The following is a 23,880-nucleotide window of genomic DNA, read 5'->3' on the forward strand; positions in this document are numbered from 1 at the left end:
GTATCTTTGCATTTATTGTTTAATTTGATTATCTTATGTTTGCTTGGTTTGTATATGTCTTTTCTTCTTCATAGCTTATGGTGTTGTATGTGTTTTTTTTCCCTTCTTTTTGAAAATCAATAAAAATATTACAAAAAACCTTCCACAAACAAACTAGGACTATTGACTTGCCCTTACGTTTGCAGGATCTTCTGTTTGTTTGAGACCCTCTTCTGATGCTTCTGGGGCTGTCGGCACTGAGACGGGAAGAAGAGGGGATCTTGCTTTTCCAGCTAGTCCAAGTGATGCTGTCTTAACCTGAGCCTTGGGAAGGCTGGGCGCTGAAATGGGAATGGGCAGATTGGGACAACATTAGTGTGAGAATCATTCCTGGTAGAAAGAAGAAGCAATATCAGCATGTCTGTGAAATTAAGAACTTCATATCTTATTCCTATCCTAATGTACAAGTACGATTTATTACACCTTAATTGTTTAGCATAGGTTTAAAAAGATGAAATGAAAAATAACCTAAAATGATAACCTCATAAAAATCCAACGAGGATTTTAGAATATCAGTCAGTTGGATGAAAGCTACAGTCTTGTATATACTTACCTGGATGTAACTTTTACTAGAATTAATCCCATTTCCAAGTAAATTTGAGACAAAATTGATACAATGCTAAGCACTTTCTAAAGTTTTGTTGATTTTGGTGGCAGAATTAGACATGCCCTCATGTTGTTTTGACTGAAATATATTGAAATTAAAGGTCTATATTCCACCCATGGTTTGGGGTTGGGTGCTAAGCACCTTAAGTCTTGCAAATCTCAACTACCTCTCTGAAGTCTGAACTAACATCAAATTAGTGATATTACATGAATTTGAAAATGATCTCAGTTTCTGAACATTTCTAAAGGAGATAAATAAAACTATGAGGATGCCAATGGAAATTGTGGTGCAGTGACAGAATTAGCACAATTCTACTCTGAAAATATTAAGTCCTGACTACTGTAATTTCAGATGTTAAGCAGCATTGGATTAAGTAAAAACCTGGATGTGACCAAGAGGGAACATCAGAGAATGCATAGGATCTCTAGATAGGAATAAGAAAGAATTGTCTTGAAACTCTAGCATGTTCTTGTCAGTTAGAATTGACACTCCTGTTCTATATGGACTGATGGTCTCACTCAGTATGAGACAGACTTCTATGATCTGGAGAAGGCAATTGATATTTGAGATCTATTCAAGATACAGTGGAGCTAGTAGTCTCCTACAGTTTGGTTAGCACTTTGTAGGTAACAATTATTTCTTGAAATTCTACCATGCTGGAGGTTGCCATCTCCAGCCTCCATTTCTAGCATTCAGTGGCATTTGGAGATGAAATGGTGGTTGGTACAAATGTAGTGCATGGACACCCCACAGTTCTGGTAGTTACTGTTTGATTGTGGTAGGTAGTATTTACCACTTCTTTTCCCTGCTCAAATATCATTCAAAAATGGGCACTCTAAAACACCCAAATCCAAAGGCCATTTTTTTTTTCACACAGGAAAGTACTAAACTTCAAATAGTCTTTGAAAACTTTTTGAAGACTTTTTCACAGCAGGAAGAAAATTGTTAAAATTACTCTTGTTTCCTTTGAGAATGAAATTAGCAAAGATCTCTGTCCTTAATCTAAATGCAAGGAGCTTGGCCTTCTGCCATTAATTGGTCAATAGAATAATGGAGGGCTAAGGTTCTCGAGGCAAGAATTTTCTGCTCTCTTGCTGTGGTTCAAAATCACTTTGAGGAAAACCATGACATGAAATTGCCACAGCTCTGAAAAAGAGCTCTGCATGTGAGCAAAAAAATATATTCCAGAATATTCTCTCCAACATATTATTTTTCCTCTAAGCTCTAAAGCAAGGCATTATAAATTTGTAGCTATGGTAAGTAGAACCATTTTGACCCCAAAATGAAAAGAAAGTATACGTATGTTTGTTTATATGGTGGGAATTACTCTGGCTAGTGGCTACTTGTGATAGACTTATATTTTTATTGTTTTTCTTCTCTGAAGTTTGATGTTTTTCTGGAATAAGTCTTTTGAATCAACAGAGTTTTGTAAATCAACACTTATGTAAATACAATTGATTCAATTAAAGTTGCCACATTTCAGAACCTGGGCTGGAAGGAGTTTGAGGGTCTGACCCTTCTTCTTTAGACCTCTGAAGAGAGAGGGAAGTATTTCAGGGTGTGTTAGATAGGAGTGAAATATCAGCCCTACTGTACTTCCCAAGTGAGAGCCCTGAAACTGAGCAGGAAAGCAAACAGAAAACAAGTAATAATGTTGGCCAAAGGATCTACCAAGTCCCAGACTGCTTTCAGTCCAATGTACCCACAGCACTGGTTGTGATAGTTTATTCCAAGCAAGCATCACTATTTTATAGAATTTCAGAAGTATGCAGTCAACAACATAGTGTTGAAATCCTTATGTAAAATCAGTGTGGTCAGGACAGAATATAGCTAGAATGTATTTCTTGTTTAAGAGAATGTTCTCAGGGCCTGGCACTGTCTCTAATCATCACTGGTTATTGGCCCTGGGTACAAAATATTTCATTTACAGTATATGTAATATAGCACAAATAACAACAGCCTATTTCTTACTCTACTTGTGGCTCAAGGTGGGGCACAAAATAGCCCAAACAGCAAGATAAAACAAAACACGACTAAAATAAACATAACAAATATACATAAGTAAAATGCAAATTAAAATTCACTGATAAAATGCAGGTTAAAATTGACAAGTTTGTATTGACCAAATAGTCCTGCCGGAAGAGATAGTTCTGAAGTTGTGCCTTAATTCCTGACAACTGATTTAGCTTTCAGATATCTTCTGGCAGGTCATTTCACAATCTTGGGGCAGGAGATGAAAAGGTTCTTTAGTTGATGGTCGCCATTTGGGTTCTGGCTGGTTGGCGTAAGCATCTCACAGAGGACCTCAAGGTCCTAAAGGGAAGATTGTACTGGAGAAGGCAATTTTGCAAGTAACCTATGTGGTGTTTCAAAGACCAAAACCAACACTTTGTACTTTGCCTGGAAGCTAATTAGCAACCAGTGGAGTGACAGAAGTATAGGAGTAATAAGCTCACTCCTAGATGTTTCTGTAACTAGACTGGCTGCTATGTTTTGAACTAATTGGAGTTTCCAAACTTGGTATGAAAACAGCCCATGTAAAGCACATTGCAGATGTACAACTTTGAGGTTACCAGCATATGCACTACCTTCTTTTTGACAGTGCTCAGCAAACAAAACAGGCCACTAGGAGAAATCAGCTGTTGACAAGATAGAGTTGATCATGCTCACTAAAACATATCAGCATATTGTTGAATCTTTAATTCTTATTCTACATTTCCAAATGCACTATCTTGAAATGTATGTGCATTTGTAAGATATTTTTTGCTCATTTGTTAAACTTTTTTTTTATTTGAAAGGTATCTTCCATTCAACTGTGCTAAAGGTATCCTGCTTAATGACAAAGGCTGTGCCATGACATCACAAAGGCTCTTCATCAAGTCTCAATCTTCACCAAGATTAAATTGTGACAGTAAAATATCAGTACTCTCAGGGCAAAACTAGATTCATTGGATCTTTCCAGTTAGCACTAATGCCTGGATTTAGGCCTTAATCTGTAAAGAATGAAAAGGTAAAATCTGGACAAGAGCCAGCATGGCACCGAGAACCAATTATGTAATCATCTGAGCATTGGACTAAAACTTTGGACCCCAGGGTTTGAAACTGAGTTTGGTCATGGAAACTCACTGGAAGATTTTGGGCAAGTCACATTCTTGTAACCTCAGAGAAAATCACAACAAATCCCCTCTGAAAAAGTTGTTATCAAGCAAACCCCATGATAGGTTTGTCTTAGGGTTGCCACAAGTCAGAAATGGCTTGAAGGTACATGACAACAACAAGAACCAGCCCCACATGTAGTTAAATTAATGTTGCATTAGGAGATATTTTATCCATTTTCAGCATCTATTCAATTAATATGACCACATTGTTTCGCTACCCATAAATAATGCAGCAAAATGGGAAGGGCCATTCCAGCAAACTCTCCGTTTGTAGTGACACTATTTAAAATTATACATAATTATTTCAAAACAAAAAATGGGATACTAAGAGAATGGTTTTTAAAAACCAATATCTCTCTCACTTCTCCATTTCTAAGAGCTGGTCTTATAATTTTACATTAATTTTAATTAAATGCTAAAGCACAGAGGGTTGCTTTAACAAAAGCTTAAGAATACTCAAAGCCAGAATGGATGCTCTCCCAAATTAGAGTGCCACGTTGCACTTTGTGAGTGATAAGTACCTTTTGCACAAGCTAGCGAGAGACAAAAAAGAGAAACATTTCCTGTATGCTTGGATCTCTTTGATAATCCAAGTTTAAGTGAAATGAAAAGAGGCAAAAGCTAAAAAGAAAGGGAGGAAAGGGAGAAGTAAATGCTTCAAAAGATACAATCACTTTGCTATCTTCGCTATAATAAATGAGTTCTTTAATAACTGGTTTTGCTGAACTTCTTCCAACTTCAAAGAAAGAACAGAAGATATACTCATCCCTAGGAGATAACATGTGTGTGCCTGTGCTTTTAAAAACAGTACAAAGTACAAAAAAAGGAAAAAGACAAAATCAAGGAGAAGTTTTAGCTAGGACTGCTTGACGTTATTTGGATGCTGTGAGTTGCATTATTGCATGGTTTTCCAGTTCCATGGGGAAATAGCACAGTTAATACACACACACACACACACACACACACACACAAAATAATAATAATAATAATAATAATAATAATAATAATAATAATAATAATAATAATAATAATCCTGATGGATCAGTTGTTGCTTCATTGTATACCTTCAAGTCATTTTCAATTTATTGCAAACCTAAGGCAACCCTTTCATGGAGGTTCCTTGGCAAGATTTGTTCAGAGGGCTTCTGCCTTTGCTTTTCTTTGAGGCAGAGAGAGTGCAACTTGCCCACAGTCACCCAGTGGATTTCAATAGCCAAACAGGGATTCAAATCCTGTTCTCCAGAGTTGTAGCCCAATGCTCAAACTATCACAACACACTGGCTTATCTAAAAAGTCTACAACACCCTGTATTCTCAGGTGAAAAATATATAACAGTTTGAAACTTGTATTGTAATGGGGAAAAGAGAATTAAAACAAGATGTGTTGCTCTAATGGAGAAGATATACAAACAGCAGTAATTTAATATAAATAAAAGGAAAATTAAAGGAGTACAGGTTGCATAGTGGGAGAAGAGAACAGAGTCAGGGTGTGTTCCTTTGAATATTTCTTTCTTTTGCAAAAAAATCTTTCTGCTTAGTTACATATGAAATACTATCAACACACCACAAGACCAACATAGTGAGATAATCATTAATTGGCACAAAAAGTATCAATGCTGGATTGGACTTTTTAGGGTCATTCACCATGTTCAGAATCTGCCGTTTGTTTGGTTTAAGACACTAAATTATTTGTTGCTTCTGATTCATGGTAATACTAAGGTGAACCTATCACAAAGTTTTGTTGGTAAGCATTGTTCAGAGGATGTTTGCTATTGCTTTCCTTCGGGGCTGAGAGAGTATGACATGCCAGGTTCACCCAGAAGGTTTCTTGGTTCAATTCCTGAGCTCCCAGAGTTCTAGTGTAACACTTAAAGCAGTACACCACACTGGCATACATCAACTATCATAGGTGATGAAAACAGAATATATTTTTCAACTGTACACACAAGGTTTATTCATTTTATTTTATAATATGTTTGTGTGTCTATAGAGCACTGTCAATTAAGCCAATGCAAAATAAATTTCAGAATGCCTCCTTGATCTCTCCCTGCTGCTCAACAAACTACACTTTCACAATCAGTTTAAGGTTGGCACATGAAATACATAACAAAATGAAGTTTGCTAACACATGCTTGGCACACAGATTCTTTGCACCTGCAAATCCCATAGTAGGTGGGGCTGGAGATGAAACAAAACATGTTTCCTGTTTGTAACTTATTAATAGATACACCTGTGCCTTGAAGAACGACTTCTCTACACAAAGACAGATGGTTCCCCATTTGGGCATTGCTAATGTGAAACCAAAGTGACAATTAAGCCTCCTTCAGCTTGTGAGCAGCAATGGGTAACGATTGAAGCTCATAACTGAATTAAAAATTGGAAATGAAGTCTAAATAAAAAAGGCAAATGTTAGGGTAGCTTCATAATCACAGTTGTTATGGCTGATTTCCAAGATTCTTTTTCAACCAAGGTGAGGATCTAGAGGGCTAAATCACATTACAATTTCCAATCAGAATTAAACCACTGAAGCAATTGGGCATTGACTCAATTCAGCAGTTGATTCAATTAATTGGTGTTTGTTGGCACAAACCAGCTAGGACTTACAGAAAGCAAGGAAGTGGGGTCCTCTACTTTTCATGGTTGCCTAGAAGAGGAAATTTCAACAGATGTTGCTTGCGCCCTGGTTGTATGACAAGCAAGGCTTGCTGAAGCTTTTCCTACACAACCCTATAGCCAACAGCATTCCAGCTAGATACTGGAAGTCTTCCTGAAGTAGGGACCCCATCACATGGAGCTTTTGCCCCATTGTAGGACACTTTCAACATGGAGCCAGTACAGAGCTTGCCAGAGCCCATCACTACTTCTGGTGGTGCTCCGTATCGGCTCCTTGTTGAAAGCGCTCTGGGAGAAAGAATTCAGAACACAGGTGACTGTCCATGTTGTGACTGAGTAAGCTGGGGACAGCACAGGGGGAAGCCAGGCAGCAATGGCTTCCCCTGTGTGATGGGAAAAAGAGCATTGTGGGATATGGAGTGACAGTTTCCTCCGCTGCCGCATGAATTCCCTCCCCCATTGTCACCCGGCTTCAGAACCTCAATGTGAAGAAGTCCCTCTAAGATGGCAACAAACATAATAACAGGAAGATATTTAAGGACAAACTACTTTGACATTTTCTTGCACAGAGATCAAATAGCTATTTTTTAAAGGAGACACCAACCTGTATTTGTGCTGTAGATCTAGTTTGGTGGTATACTTCAAGCATCACTATGTAGGACAATGATGGGCAACCTTTTGCGCTTGGTGTGTCAAAATTCACCTAAAAAACCTAGCATGACTTGGGTGGTGTGTCACTTTGAGAAAAAACCCCCATAATTTTGCAATATGTATAGTTTAAATAACAAAAATGTATAATTGTAATATATAACTGTATTTAATAAATCAAAAGCTATTTACTACCATTATTTCCATGTACAACAATCTATGGTACCTCTTGTAGTTTCCACGCTGATTTCTCTCTATTGTAGTTTCAATATAGTCATGAATAACGAATAATATGATAATAATATAATAGTAATAATATAATAATATACTACAATTATATATATATATATATATATATATATATATATATATATATATATATATATTGTGCATAATTCCCATGGAGTAAACAACAAAAGCACTGGACCAAATCACACCAAATTTGGCCACAAAAGACATAAGCCATCCAATCAATCTGCATGCGGCAGTGTGTCAGCAAAAATGGCTAGGCGTGTCAGTGCTGACACGCATGTCATAGGTTGGCCATCACTGATGTAGGAGCTACAATTAAGTGCCTATGTATGAACAGCTAAGCAGAGATAAAGACATCAAACCAATCAACCAGCATTTCAATGCATAGATGGGCTCAAATTTCTCAGTCCAAGAAGCCAAATTACAGCTAGTGGTTTTGTAAAAGTTGGCAAGCCCTTACTGGTATGTCATAGGGTTGCTAGACTGAAAACTAAATACGGTTCCTATAGCTTTTGTGGTTGTGTAGAAGAGGCATTTCAGCAAGAGTTGTTTGCTGCACAACCACATAATATGCAGTATCTGTTGAAATGCCCTCTTCTACACAAACATGAAAGGTACAGGAGCCATCCCCCAGTTTGCACTTGGGCACCTGTATTACTACTCCATGGCCATCTGATAGGGCCACAGCCTATAGTCATCAATGATCAGTTCATAGTAGGGCCGGGTCCCCAGAGTTTGGGTTTGACCCTTGCCACAGATTACTTATAATGGTTCAAACCTCCAGGTATATTACCCAAACTTTAGCTGACCTAGCTGAAGACACAAGTCCCAGCAGGTAAGAATACTACTTGGCAATTGTTTTGGGTGGATGTGTTTGAAAAGTAAAGTTCTGCCCAGTCCTGATAGTATTTTCTGCACTTGGAATTTTGTGTTATGAAATAAACTGCTGGCTTATGCTCAGATCATATTGGTTGGTGGATTGTAGGAATCATAGTTCCAAAAAGCAGTGTTTCCAAGGTCTTGGCACAACTTGCTTAAAAACCTTCCTACACAATGACCAAACAGCTGTTTTTAAAGGAGTTTTCAGCCTTTGTTAGCCTTGACTGTGTCTACAAAATGCAACCAATTAAGATAGACAAAGAGCTGTGTCCCTGCAAAAGCAAAGGCTAATTCAATAGTTCTCCCTGTAGGCAACTACTACCACAAATCTGAACAGCTATACACAGAAGGCTGAAGTAGTAAGGAAACTAAATTAGGCCAATTATACAATTAATCATGCGAGTGGCATTTAGTCCTGAGGTATGCCTAGTAGAGCAGTTCAAAGTTGCAATGAAATTTAAAAACATTAAGGAAAAAATGTGGGACTTGAAGGGGTTGGAAATCAAAGAGATGGCCAAGCCTATCAAGCTGCTGTGGCACGCAACCACGGCAGAAGCTAACTGCAAGAGTTTTATTTCCTCCATAGGGTTATTAAACATTTCATTAGCTCATTAGTTCAGCAATATATGGCTGCCAGGTGCAAATGCTTGCTAGCTTATTAATACTGAAAAGCCTTTTTGAGCATACTCTTGCCATAGTAATTTAGCAGCATTTCACATTGGTGTGCAAACAAGAGAGAACCCCTAACAGATGTGGCTTTAGCTGCTCCTTCCACAGCCTTGATGCTCACAAAATGATCAGCCACTGAAACATTCTTAAGGCAGACCAGCACATGTTTCCAAGAGGACAAAAAGATTCTGGTGCTAAAGAACTGCACCATAAATCAGAGCTATGTGCTACTTGATGTTCCAGTTCTGGTGCAAATATTTGACTCACCTCAACTGACACCATGATTTGCATTAATATGACTGGGTTTCTGGCAGATCCAGGTAAACCATTTCAAAAAACAAGGATGCCAGTCAGGATGATTGAAATTGTGGACATCTGTGGCCAATCAGAGAAGAATGCACATGACAAAAATGTCTCTGTATTAGGTCTGAAGAAGGACTGTGGGTGCATAGTCTTTCTGCAGACCTTATGGCCCTTGAGTTCCTCTCCAACTCTATGATTATGTACTTCTATTGATTTGATTGTGTGTTCTTGCAATGCATGGGGGTTGGATTAGATTGCCCTTGTGGTCTCTTCCAAATTTATAATTCTATGCATTTAAACTGCAGAGTTAATGCAGTTTGACCCTTCTTTAACCACTATGATTCAATGCTATAGAATCCTGAAAGATGCAGTTTGGTAAGGAATCACCACTCTTTGTCACAGAAGGTTAAATGCCTTGTTAAACTGCAAACCTCAGAATTCCATATCACAGAGTGATTACAGTTGAAGTACTATCAAATTGCATTAATTCTACAGTTTAGATGCACCTTGTGTGTTCCTTTGTTCATATTTGTATTCAATGTAGTCAATGCTTGTGCTGTGATAAAGTCCAGGATCAAAAGTCAGTTCAAATTTTGTTGAAGAATTCTGTATATTAAATCAATGTCAAATTTTTCTTTGATAACAGAATATGAGTCATGGTTTTTGGGGGAAAAAACATACATGGCACTCCACTTTTTCCCAACAGATTAAGGCAGCGCTAATCAAAGTGCTCGTCCCCAGTCCGGTGTCAGTCCCAGAGGCATTGGCTGCCATTACCTAGTGAGTTTCAAAGAAACAATTGTAGACAACGGGAACAAATACGATGTTGGTCCATGGCACAGTAGAAAAAATATAATTGCCCTTCCCCTACATCAGATAGCCTAAGAAGCACAGACCTTAAAAAAAATTACTTTGTTCCATAAAGATGGGTTCAGAAGCAATTTAGGCTGCAAAATAACATTTGGGGAAAGGCATGGGGAAATGATCAAAGTCAAGTTACTGTATAACAGAAATGACTGCAATGATTCATGTTAAGCTTCATAATGCCTGGACCCAGAAACAGATGAAAGCCCCTCCTTTCATCCCCGCTGCTCTGATTAGAAGGGACAGAACACATACTCTATGTATTCATGCATGAGTATAAACATTTTAATTAACAAAATCAACCCAGCAAAACTGGGTTGACTTATCCACAGGTCAATGTAAGTACTGAAGCTTAACCCTTATTTAAAAAAAAAAAATCCCTTTCTCTGAGTAGAATGGGGAAAAAATGAAAGCTTTGTTCATTTTGGGAGAACCTAAAAGATGCACCGGGAGCTTAGTCAGTCCTGGGAGAACCTAAAAGACACCCCCCCCCGAGGAAATGCTGAGGCTTTTCCCTCTACACAGAATTATCTTCAATTTATTCAGAGATCTTATCAAACTTCATAATTCTGGCCCCAAAACATGGACTCAACTTTCACCGGAGGTCAAATTGTACATGAGTATATATGGTAATCTCGTGCTTCATTGCTCACCCACTTTTCCTCATGTGTCTAGTCTTATTTACACTGTAAACCTAAGGGCAGGGAATGGTCAATGAACACAATTCTTCAGGTTCTGCACAATCAAAGACTTTCCAAATTTCTTGGTGCATTCCTATATCCAATGTAGGTTTGCAATATGATCCCTAGTGCCTCATTTTCTTCTCACAGCTCTGCTCTTTCATCAGAAATATATTTCCACCTCTACCCAAAAGGGTCAAACATATAATTCTGTGTATGATACATTAATAAAAAAATTAAGTCTGTCACTATGCTAAGTAGACTTCAGGGGCCTGTATCTTGTGGGCTATTTGGTTTTTAAAATATATCAGTTAATTTCAATATATCTTTGTGTTCCGTCTTCAGTCACTAGGTGGCAGAGAATCCTTGACCAGCATGTAAGTTTGCAATGCAGTTTGAGGGACAGATATAAGGTTACCTCTTTTTGAAGGCAGTCTGACAGACAGGTATGGGGTTACCTCTTTTATGAGGTAGATTCCCAAGGCATGTAAAGGCTTCTCATAGAGATGTGGGAGTCCATCATGGAAACCTACAGGTCCCAATAGTCTTTGGCTTTACTTAGTTCAGGAAGGTATTATTGTGTTTAGCTCTGACAACAAAGTACTGCCTTTGTTTGAAGGCTTCAGTATATCAGTCTAAGGCTGTTCCAAACCATGAGAAGCTGGATACATTTGTTAATATAGCTATTTCTAAAACTTCTGTCATTTTAAGAGGTCACATTTTCTTTCTTTTCACACATATAATGGCTACAGAAGATAAATGAAAGCTCAATATTGGTTTGTTTAAAGTGCCACCAATCATTTCAACTGTTTAAAATGATTTTTTCACTTCTGGAGGAAAGGAAGGAGCACATTTTCTATTCCTTAGCTCTTTGTAGGATTTATGTTAGATGTATAATGCAATAAGCGGCACACAAGTTCCATCAGACATTTTAGAATCAACCTGAAAGAACTCTAAGCCAAACCAATTATTTGTCTGTGACCATGACTTGCAAAGGTATCCAATGGGGAACAAAAAGACCAAACATGGACTTTAGATATGCTATCATGAATCTGAATCCTCTTGTGAAACAGAGAGTTCTTTTCAAACATTTTTTTTTGCAAAGAACCTTTTAAATCATTAATGCACTTTTAAAAATAATTTTCTAACACAACATGGTTAATGCCATATATAATTCAGGAAGTAGACTGAAACTTAGAAGATATTCCTGAAAATGCTGTATAATGTTTTGTATGTAATGTGTGCTTTGAAGTCCCATTAATTAGGATTGAATTAACCATGTGATAATGACTCCAGCAATATCCAAAGCTCAATGGTTTTCTTAGATGATAGAATAGAGGTGACATCAAACCTATTATGCTGTTCTGTACAGTTGGTGCTATGGCCTGTTCTTTACAGTTCTCTGTTTTTCAAATCCCTATGTTCTGAAAACACTCCTGATTTTCCAGGTCACTTCTACCATAATATCTTGCTTCCTCTTGAAGCCAGGAATTCAGGTAGTGGTTGGAGAAGTGGAATTTTACGTATTCCTCAGACATTGGAAGTACTGTGCCGTTATCTGTTTTTCTATATATGACACCTAAACATATTTCACTTCCATTAGATCATATTTGATGGAAGAACCCGAGTTGTTGTGTTTATGAATGACCACTGTTCAGGCATGCAGATAATAAATAGGGTAGCAGGGTGTTACCATATATATTAATGTCAAAGTCAACATTATAAGTCAAGGGCAGGGTTTGGAGCTAAAATTATGGTTTTTGATATGACCCATGGAAAAATCAAGGGTCGATCTATGGGGAGAGGAAAGCACCAATGCTGACTCAGGGAGCCAGTAACCCTTGGCCACTGCTGCTATTTTTCTTCTTAGGCATTCAAAAAGGTCAGAAAAAACACTATTACAGAGTAGAGACTATCAGTTCTCCTGAGATGAACTATGCTTTTTGTCTTTCACTTCTCTAATCAGAAAAGGGGATGACTCCTTTTCCCCTAACAGTTAAAGGTAAAGGTAAAGATTTCCCCTGACGTTAAGTCAGTCATGTCCGACTCTGGGGGTTGGTGCTCATCTCCATTTCTAAGCCGAAGAGCTGGCGTTGTCCGTAGATACCTCCAAGGTCATGTGGCCAGCATGACTGCATGGAGCACCGTTACCTTCCTGCTGGAGCGGTACCTATTGATCTACTCACATTTGCATGTTTTTGAACTGATGATGCAGTATTTACACTTACTCTGTAGGTTTTGGTGGCATGCATTGGCTCGTCAATAATTTTATGACTGAGACTACTGGCTTGCATTCCATGATGTAAAACTACTTCTGGCAGGGCTCCATCATAAAACTATTGAGAAACGGGTGCATGCTGTCATGGTGGCCACATGGGAAGCTTTTCATGTTCAATAGGAGCCAACAGGGAAAAGCCGGCTAGCAGACGCCCCCCTCCCCCAACATGGGATAAAGTAGGGGGCAAGCCGGGTGATGCGAGACATGGACTGATGGGTTCACCAGTCCAAGTATCACCTGATTCACCATGATTTATGGTGATTCCAGTGGCAAGTCTGATGAGGCCTATAGATAAGTTGAGCCAGGATTTTTGATTAATTGTTTTTTTACTAAAATGTCCTGGCATTTATATGAGTATATAAGGTATGTATGCATATTTTCATTGTTGTATGTGGTCACTCCCATACTCCAGTTTTTGTGCCCCTTCCATATCACTCTGATATCCCGGAGTCAGCATTATGTGCAGCTTGCGCTGTCCAATCAATGTCCAATAGAAATGGAAGTGACTGCTTATAAAATGAGCAGGATGAATACATTTCACTAAAGAAAAGAAGGGCCCCTGGATTTCAAGGTTTAGAATCAGCAACAGTTGTGTTTTTGAAAAAGCTTTAGTTGTCACTTCGGATTTTTCAGGCCTTCTGTCTATTGTCAAAAGTGATGGATAGCAGATGCTTGAAAAACATAACTGCTTTTTCTCATCATATCATTTGTTGTGTAATTCTGTTTGTCAAGGATTTCAGCAAGTTTAGAATACAGAACAGCTGCCTGTACCCCAGAAACTTCAAACAGTTGCCTTTGTGTATGACTAAATGGTGCTTTATGGCACCTTTCATGTCCATGAAATGTCAACTTCTTAGGCATGGTATGAAATTCCAGAAGATTGACTTGCAAGTTGCTTCCCACCCCCCACTTGAAACCTGTTCCTTTGCTTTGAATAGATAAATGATCAAGCTAGAGAAAGGTAAGAAGACAAATGGACTAGGCAAAGACCAGATAGTGCAACCAATCAGGAACTATCAAGAGGATATCAGAGTATCCATTTGAATGCAGCCTTATCTTTGTTGAGAGTTTCATGTCATGGCAGTGGATAAATGCACATTTACAACACAGTTAAAGAAATAGGACTGAGGGGTTATATCTTACTGGTAATTCTGACTAGAGTAGACTCATTAACTCAAATGTTGAATTCAGAGGCAGCAAACATGTAAAATATCATTGCTTCAGTTCATCTACTATAGTTGAAACAGGCAACACAGTACAAGCCAAGAATAATACTGATTTATTTTAATTCTTACTGAGCTCTTATGGGTTCTACAGCTGCTGAGAAGGATAATTATTTAGTGTCTATGCAGTAAAGTCCAGCAAATGGTAAATGTCACTGACATCAGCCTGTTGCTACACACATGTAAGATGATAAGACACCTTATATGAGTTGACTGTTGGTCTATAGTTTTGACTTCAATGCAGCACTGCAGAATGTTTTCTGAGGAAAGTCCTTTCTCGATCTCCAGCTATACTATCTACCCTGTTGACAGTTGTGGCATGTCTGCCCTCCATCATGGTAAATGAGATGGATGGCACAATATTCTATGAAATGTGTTGATATGAACTACTGGGGGCCTTTCTATACAGCCATATAACCCAGAATATTAAGGCAGAAAATTCCACAATATCTGCTTTTTGAACTGAGTTATCTGAGTCCACACTGCCATATATTTTAGTTCAAAGCACATATTGTGGGATTTCATTCAGCTGTGTGGAAGGAAGCCTGGGATGAAAGGCCTGAACTAAAACAGAATGACTCAATCCCATAGTGGACAACAATGTCAAGATATCAACAGATCTTTGAAAAGAAAATTGCGAAATTTAATCTATCTCAAGACAGACAGGGCATAAACAATAAACACTCTTCCTGGTGGTTTGCTACCAACAAAAAAAATGGTTTTACTGTTATTTTTTCATCTTTTAAAATCTTCCTTTGAGGAAGGCTTTTACAGAATTGAGATTTCAGGAAATGCCAACTGCCTTCTGGAGGATATGTACTTCCACATCCCTGTAACTGACAGATTGTGTATTTACGATAATGGCTGCACAGGAGACTTAGCACATTATCTGTTATGATGTCCACTATACACTGGCCCTAGAGAGTGTTGTCACTGTTTGAGCCATAATGCAGCAGCTAGCCAACTCAGAACAAAGTATTGTCTTATATGATGAAAGGACATGTTTTTCTTAATATGTTGGATTCTTTGCAATTGCAGCAAAGAAAAGCAGAATGAAAATCCTGACTCGGTATTTGATAATAGGAAGGTATGATACTTTGGAGAATTAATATTGGAAATTGTAACATTTCCTTTTAGAAGCTATAAATAGTTCTTAAATTGTGTTTTTTTCTTAAACTTTTTATATAATTAATATACTGTATTCTGTATTTGTATTTGTCCACATTAGCAGTTACTTCTCTATATTGTATTTGTGATGCCTCTTTGCCCATGATTATAAGCAATAAAACTTTGGATAGAATTGCTGTTGCTGGTGGCAGTAGCTGTTTCTGCTTTTATACAAGCTGTGACTGAAGATCCCAATTGGCTCCAATCTTCCTGGGGCATTATGCTTGCATAACACCTGGTTACACCTATGGCTTTATTATTTATTTATTTATTTATTTACAGTATTTATATCCCGCCCTTCTCACCCCGAAGGGGACTCAGGGCGGATTACAATGAACACATATATGGCAAACATTCTATGCCAACAGACAAACAACATATATAGACAGACACAGAGGCATTTAACATTTTCCCCCCCAGCTTCACGATTCTGGCCACAGGGGGAGCTGTTACTTCACTGTCCAGTAGTGGCTGTACTTCCTCATTCCATTCCTCGTGTTTTGCTGGCAGTTTTATGATGTTGTAAATTAGTTAAATTAGCCTCCCGCGTAAAGCGTACCTAAATTTTCCCTAATTGACAGATGCAACTGTCTTTCGGGGCTGCATAGGTCAACAGCAAGCCAGGCTATTTAATGGTCGGGGGCTTAACCTGACCTAGGCTTCGAACTCATGACCTCTCGGTCAGTAGTGATTTATTGCAGCTGGTTACTAGCCAGCTGCACCACAGCCCGGCCCTCTCTACTTGTTCTCTCTCTATATATAGAGAGAGAACAAGTAGAGAACAAGTAGTATTTCTCTCTATATATATAGAGGACAAATAGTATCTCTCTACTTGTTTAGAGAGATATCCCATAACCACACAGGAAAGCTTTTTCCCATTTGGGTATAGGCATGTTATTGTTGTTGTTGTTGTTGTTGTTGTTGTTGTTGTTGTTATTATTATTATTAGTAGTAGTAGCAGTAGTAGTAGTAGTAGTTTATGTATACCCTGCTTTTTTCTCCATGAGGAAGCTTGTGTCCAGAATGGGAACAGTCCTGGAATTGCTTCTGGGATGGCTGGGAATCTCCTGGTCACATCACCTGCTATGTCTGCTATCATTGCATCTGTATATGTTTAAAATCAGAGAACTATGTTCTGCAAGGGTTAAACAGGGCCTTAGCATCTTTGTACAAAGCATGTGTTCTACAATTAATATTATTATGCAGAATACAGATGTGCAAGGGAGACTGATCTGCTTAAGGACACCTTATTAGGTTCACAGCAAAGTTGAAATTTGAACCCAAACTTGCCTGATTCATAGCTCATTCTCATAACCACTACACTATATTAAAGCCACTGTGTACACACTTTCTCCATTAACACAAACAACAAAAATCCTCTGGCCATTTCTAGACAGATTTCAGAAGGTTATATTCAGCCTGATCCAACAACAGGATGAAAAACTCTGATAAGAATGGATTCTTTTTCTCTCCTTCAGCTCTGACAAACCTGCTTTGGAAGTTAGGGAGTTCCTCCAAGCAGATTGGAAGGGATATGGAACACTGCAATAGAGAGAACAGGATGTCTATTTTCTTTCATGGAAGTTTGCTCAACTGATATTGAATGGCACCTCAAGCTAGCAAATTCTTTAAAAAAAACCCCTCTTATATATGAGCACAGCCTATAACTAAATTCATCACAGGACCAGCCTAGAAACAGCGTTACCTATTTTATTCTGCTCGCGCTGTGAAATCGCAACCAATTTTCAATCTATTTCCCCCTAATTCTAAACATAGCATGATGGTTTGCAATATTGCTCATGGATAATGATACTGGAAGGGTGGTGATAAAGAGAAATGAGTATTATCAGGGAGGACGTATTTTGTGCAAGGAAAGCCTAGCTGCCTTCCAGGCAGTAGTTTCAACAGTGCACTCACCTGTTTGAGATAAAAGTGGTGTGTAAGGGACTTTCGGTTCTATTGCACTCATTGGCGGAGGTAGCAAGGGGTTGGCGAAGCTGCGGAGAGGATGCGTAGGCCGGACACATGCTGTTGGAATTGTCCTGCTTGGGGCATCCTCATTGCTGGGATGTTCAGGCTGTGATTGTGGTAACATGGACGTTTGTTGTGGGGCTGGTGCTTCACTCACTGCTGCAAGAAGATAAGCAGAAATTCAAATAAATTTTAGTCCCAAATACTGGACACTAATGAGTGTTATCACAAAAAACCCATACGCCAAAGCTATGAAATTTACTTGTCCAGATTAATGATCCTCTTGAGCCTTGTTGAAAAAGAAGGGAGAAAAGTTGAAATTTTATTCCAGTCAAATGTAGTGTATCCAATATGTCCTAAACCCATTAGCTAGTCCAAATTGTTCAGGTAGACCCACTCAGTCAATGGGATTTACATATGTTTTGACTCAATGTTTGAGTTAATGGGATTAGAAAACTGATTGACTTTCAACAGTTAATTCAGAATTTGGGATGAAGCGAGGGGCATCCATTCTTCACTTGTCTGAAAAATAATTCACAATACATAACTTATGATACATGCTAAAATGGAATCAACCACTGTTTGCATCATTTAGGCCAGATTTCACATTTGGAATTAAGAGAAATCCAGGAACTGGTGTGGTGGCTATTTATGAATTTATATGGGCATAAGTTAGCTGTCCTTACCTTTTCACTGAAGAAGCTAGGATTTTGGATTCAAATGCAGTAGAGTCTCACTTATCCAACACTCGCTTATCCAACATTCTGGATTATCCAACACATTTTTGTAGTCAATGTTTTCAATATATCGTGATATTTTGGTGCTAGCTTTGTAAATACAGTAATTACTATATAGTATTACTGCATATTGAACTACTTTTTCTGTCAAATTTGTTGTATAACATGATGTTGTGGTGCTTAATTTGTAAAATCATAACCTAATTTGATGTTTAATAGGCTTTTCCTTAATCTCTCCTTATTATCCAACATATTCGCTTATCCAACGTTCAGCTGGCCCGTTTATGTTGGATAAGTGAGACTCTACTGTGATTGCAAAAACAGACAAACAACGATGCATAGAATCCATCACCAAGGAAGACAGTGAAACGACTGGATTGGTTCCTTTGTGTAGACCATTAAATCACTAAAATGACTGTAGTTTCTGATGAGCACTAAAGTCAAAGAGGTTGCTTAATTTCTGTTTAAATGAACCCTAGCTCCATTTTAACTTGAGACAGCTGTAATAGTACCAAAGCTTTTGCTTTCTGCTTTATTACCTTGTATCCAGGATCAATTTTTCTGTGGTTTGACTAGTCACACCAGTTGCATGCATAATTTGAGGCTATCTTACTGTCAGGCATTTTCCTTGTAAAAAGAGGGCTTGTAGGAGCAGCCTGTGAAAGCATGAACCCAACTGGCACCCCCATCCTGGACACAAAATCAATGGAATTTTATTTCACCACAATGTCTGCTGTGTTTGCGATGCAACTGCTGGCAAGCTGTTCATGCTGTGCATGATTATCCCCACTGACAGAGACAGGAGTAATTCCTTCCAAACTTTTTCGAACATGAATTCCTCCCTCCCTGAACTTAATTTTGTGGTAAAAGGCCACATCCAGGGCCAGGTCTTATTAATTAGAATACTGTGCCAATGTAAGTAGGAGTTATTTGGATACTGCAGAAGGAGGTATATCTAGTGCTTTGTTGCATACTGGCTTCGGCTGGCTGTGCAATTAGCTACCATGCTGATTTAGTACATTTAGTACTTCCTTATGGAGAAGTGTTGCCTACTGTGCAGTGGATGATGCCATACTTGAAGTATTGAGAACATCCCTGCATAATGGTTTTACCCAGTTGCAGAACAGTACCTGGATGGCACCAGGCACAGTTCCATCCTCAACCCAAAAAGCCACTGATTGACCATGGAGTTGCATCAGGAGAACACCTTCATATGGCCAAATTTTCCTTACTGGACTTCCATGTTTAGGTATGTTCCCTCAGCTCCCTGATATATCCTGGTTCAATTTTCTCACATTTTTGAAAAGGGAAAGGAAAATCTTCATGCAGGTCTGTGAAGATCTTTGGCTGGCACCTTGGAAACCGCTGCTAGTCAGCGGGGAAAGTTCTGGGCTGCATATCTCCATTGTAACTTGGCCCTAGTAGCTCCAATAATAATAATAATAATAATAATAATAATAATAATAATAATAATAATAATAATAATAATAATAATTGTGCGGTTTTCTGGCATTGTATATTTCTCTATCTGCCTAGAAGATCAGGGGGCAGAGGACTCTTGCAAGTAAAACAAGCAGTCAAAGAAGAAGAACATGCCCTGGCAGAATATGTAAAGCAAAGTGAAGAACCTGCTTTGATTGAAGTCAAAAATCAGAAACTCCTCAAAGCACAGCAGACAAAAAACCAGTACAAGAAAGCCACACTAAAAACTAGAGCTGACAGCTGGCACAACAAAACACTGCATGGAAAGTTCCTTGACAAAATTGAAGGAAAAGCTGATAAGGAGAAGACCTGGCTATGGCTCACAAATGAGACCCTGAAGAAGGAGACAGAAGGCCTGATCCTTGCAGCCCAGGAGCAAGCCATCAGAACAAATGCAATCAAGGCCAAGATCGAAAAATCAGCTGATGACCCAAAATGCAGACTGTGCAAGGAAACCGACGAAACCATTGATCATATCCTCAGCTGCTGTAAGAAAATTGCACAGACAGACTACAAACAGAGGCACAACTCTGTGGCCCAAATGATTCATTGGAACTTATGCCTCAAGTACCACCTCCCTGCAGTAAAGAACTGGTGGGATCACAAACCTGCAAAGGTTGTGGAAAATGAGCACGCAAAGATACTGTAGGACTTCCGAATCCAGACTGACAAAGTTCTGGAACACAACACACCAGACATCACAGTTGTAGAAAAGAACAAGGTTTGGATCATTGATGTTGCCATCCCAGGTGACAGTGGCATTGATGAAAAACAACAGGAAAAACTCAGCCGCTATCAGGACCTCAAGATTGAACTTCAAAGACTCTGGCAGAAACCAGTGCAGGTGGTCCCGGTGGTGATGGGAACACTGGGTGCCATGCCAAAAGATCTCAGCCGGCATTTGGAAACAATAGACATTGACAAAATTACGATCTGCCAACTGCAAAAGGCCACCCTACTGGGATCTGCATGCATCATCCGAAAATACATCACACAGTCCTAGACACTTGGGAAGTGTTTGACTTGTGATTTTGTGAAACGAAATCCAGCATATCTATCTTGTTTGCTGTGTCATACGTCGTTGTGTCAATAATAATAATAATAATAATAATAATAATAATAATAATAATAATAAGGCTTGAGGAGGAATATGAACTGTTATTACGCTTACCTCTGAAGGCAAAAAGAGCAGCAAACACCTGTTGAACTTAATCCCTTGCCTTTTCCTTATGTATTAAGTTTTATCTGTATTATAGACAAGACACAGATATATGGATTTATTGTTTTGTGAGCTACCCTATCTATCTGTCTATCAATCTATCTAGCTATCTGATAAGCACATCAGCACAACCCCTACTGAATATGATACCTTCCTTAGATATTTGTGGTATGTGATGGGCAACAATGAGATTTACAATTCTCCATGATGTTCCCAAACACCTGTGGTTGCACTCCAGGACATTGTGCGAAATGTGAAATATTTTCACTTAGTGGCCAATTTTTGCCTCCAACTAATTCTCCAGAGTGGGGCAATCTTTGAGAAGAATTCACTGAAGTCCCATTGCCTGTAGCCAGCCCTGTGTACATTTCTTACATATTCAGCAGCAAGAAGGTTCAGTGACAGTAGCTGAAGTCTTACCAATTTATACAAGATAATTACCTAAAGATCTGCTTCTAACCTCCCACTGTTATGGAATGGACTGAAGCTCTGCAATTTAGGGATGAATGTGAAAGTTGCAGGTAGGAAGGACAATGAGAAGTAATCCAAAAGGAATAGTTTGCCATACACAACCCAATCCTCATTTCCCTCCCTGTTTTTCCAGCCACTTACTTTTGTAGGCAGATAAGTAATTACCGCCCAATTATTACAGCTTGGGACATAGTAATGACTATCGGCTAAACTGACCTGACAACGTAATGGAGCCATAACTTCACTGGGCCACCTGGAGCGGAGAAAGACTTTGGTTCAATTTTCATGTCCATTTGTTGCTTGGTTACAAGTCTGGCAGGGGCAGGAACTATGTTAAATTATTGCTTCCCATACGGTTATTTACGTCAGTGAGTGTTTCATTTGCCCAGAGTGGATAAAGTTAAATGCACCAGGCTGGTACCCAAAGTACATGCACAGCAGGGCCTGATATAATGAGTAATTGCTCCAAATGGAAGAAACACGACATATACCAGCACTGTTAAAATGCCACACCTTTTATTAGAAATAGTGCATAGATACAAAATAAAGGTTCATAAATATGTCACAGCATACTTGTAGCACAATGTGTTACAGTTGGGCAAACTTTCATTAGTCTGATTAATAATTAGCCCAATAATAATGTGAATGAAACAGATAAGAAAAATCAATATAAGATTATTATTTTTTTGCAATTACAGTTCAGAGCACAGCTTCTCGTAAAGTTTGTTGGGGGAAGGATGCAGTGGGTGGCCCAAGGTTCAGGTTTGGGTAGATAATAAAACCCTCTGACTCCCAAGAGTTGTCCATTCTTGTTTTAGATCTCATGGAAACTGTCAGTTGTATATCAAATATTTTCTTGATGCCTTTGTGAAACCAGCACTCTCATGATGTTTGTTATCACCAGGATCTCAGAGTGCATCTACATAGTAGAAAGAATGCAGTTTGATACCACTTTAACTACTATGGTTCAATGCTATGGAATCGTGATACTTATAATTTGGTGACACACCAGCACTATTTAGAAGAGAAGGATAAAGACTTTCTAAAACTATGATTCTCAGGTTTCCATTACATTGAGCCATGGCAATTAAAGTGTTGTCAAACTGTGCTAGTTCTACAGTGTACATGCTTGTTCTACAGTATTTTGGATGTTTCTGTGTCTTTTGATAATTTTATATGTACATCTTTGTGAGAACTTCAATCTTTGGAGTATAGTTGGGAATTGTTTGCCATTTTTATTTGCAGCAAGTAGCAAGGTATGAGAGTGAGCAACCCCCCCCCCCACAAGCTTGTTCCCCTGACAATTTTCATATCATCCCCTCCCTTGTTTCCAGAGGCATGAGATTTCTTTGTATGAAAATAATGAGGGTTTGTGTTTGTGTGCAAAACCCACCATTTTTACAAAGAAATATGGCCTAAATCCTATCATTAGTTCTGACTAAAGCCATTAAATCATTTTAATTTACCCATATGTTGACTTGACCACTCAACAATTCCCTTTGTGGGTCTACTTTAATTAGGAGTAAAAAAAAACAAAAAACAGGATTCTAGTTTCTGGAAACAGCAGGGGTGGGGAGCAGGAAGATGTATGAAATTTGCGGGTTATTTTGCACAATGATACAATTTTCACATTAAAATCCTTACACTCCAGAAACACACTTTTTGGTGCAAAATTATACAATCATTATAGACTATTACAATTCCCAGACTATGACACTACTTTAACTGCCATAGCTCAATAAAATGTAATCTTATGAGTTTTGACTTGGTAATGCACCTGTATTCTTTGACAGATAAAACTAAAGACCTTGTAAAATTACAGCCTCCATGATTCCATATCACTGAGTTAAAGTGGTATCAAACTGCATTAATTCTACAGTTTAGATGCACCCTCTGAATTGTTTGCAAGAAAGAAATGATCTGCTCCCATTATTGAAGAAAGGGATGTGTAATTGATAAGAGCTGGCAAGAGCCACAGGGAAAGCTCATGGAAGAGTTTCCTTGCCCATAATCAAGGAAAGGGAGAAACAGATATGTAGAAAGTATATGAACTAACATGGTCTTATGCAAGGTAATACTTTGTATGTAACTCACTACTATAACTGTGCAAGAAGACGTCAAGGACTGAAGCTTTACATAAAATACAAATAAACAGTGTCTCGGACTTTATAATCAGGTGGGAGGAATGATATAAGATATTATGGACTATGGCTGTGTGAGAATTGTGTTGTTGCTGCTATTGTTTAAACAAAAAAAGATGAAATTTTGGGGATCTTGAATTCCAAATTGGAATTTGCATTTCTTGCTTGCTATAATCTCAGAGACCCTGCAAATGAGAATCATGTCTTAATATAAGAAGTGTGTCTTAATACTAAACAAAGTGGTTTAATCCACTGCAGGTAAAAGCCTCTTAATATCTACACTACTTAGGATCCTGAGAGCTTAACAGTCAGTCACGTAATTCAGATTGAAACCCCCCGTGACCCCAACCACGTTATTGTTTTGCTGGAGGTAAGAATCTCTCTGTTTATCTTCATGATGAGAAGAGATAGTTGAACTCTGACTAGTACTTCTCTAGCAGGGAACTTGGCAGAATGAAATACTCAAGCCCAAAGTGCACA

General features: G+C 38.5%; 1 protein-coding gene across 2 annotated transcripts in view; it reads right to left on the reverse strand.

Moving 5' to 3' along the window:
- Positions 1-23,880, reverse strand: part of dcc (DCC netrin 1 receptor) — a 1,120,333-nt gene that overhangs the window by 13,473 nt on the left and 1,082,980 nt on the right. For both annotated transcript variants that reach the window (XM_008117567.3, XM_008117566.3), the window contains exons 27-28: positions 17,297-17,509; positions 178-320 (exon numbers count right to left, since the gene is read on the reverse strand). In XM_008117567.3, the coding sequence (XP_008115774.2) occupies positions 178-320; positions 17,297-17,509 (356 nt within the window). The remainder of the gene's footprint in view (positions 1-177; positions 321-17,296; positions 17,510-23,880) is intronic.

This window comes from Anolis carolinensis, chromosome 2 (genome assembly GCF_035594765.1).
Source record: "Anolis carolinensis isolate JA03-04 chromosome 2, rAnoCar3.1.pri, whole genome shotgun sequence".
In the NCBI taxonomy this organism is placed as follows: domain Eukaryota; kingdom Metazoa; phylum Chordata; class Lepidosauria; order Squamata; family Dactyloidae; genus Anolis; species Anolis carolinensis.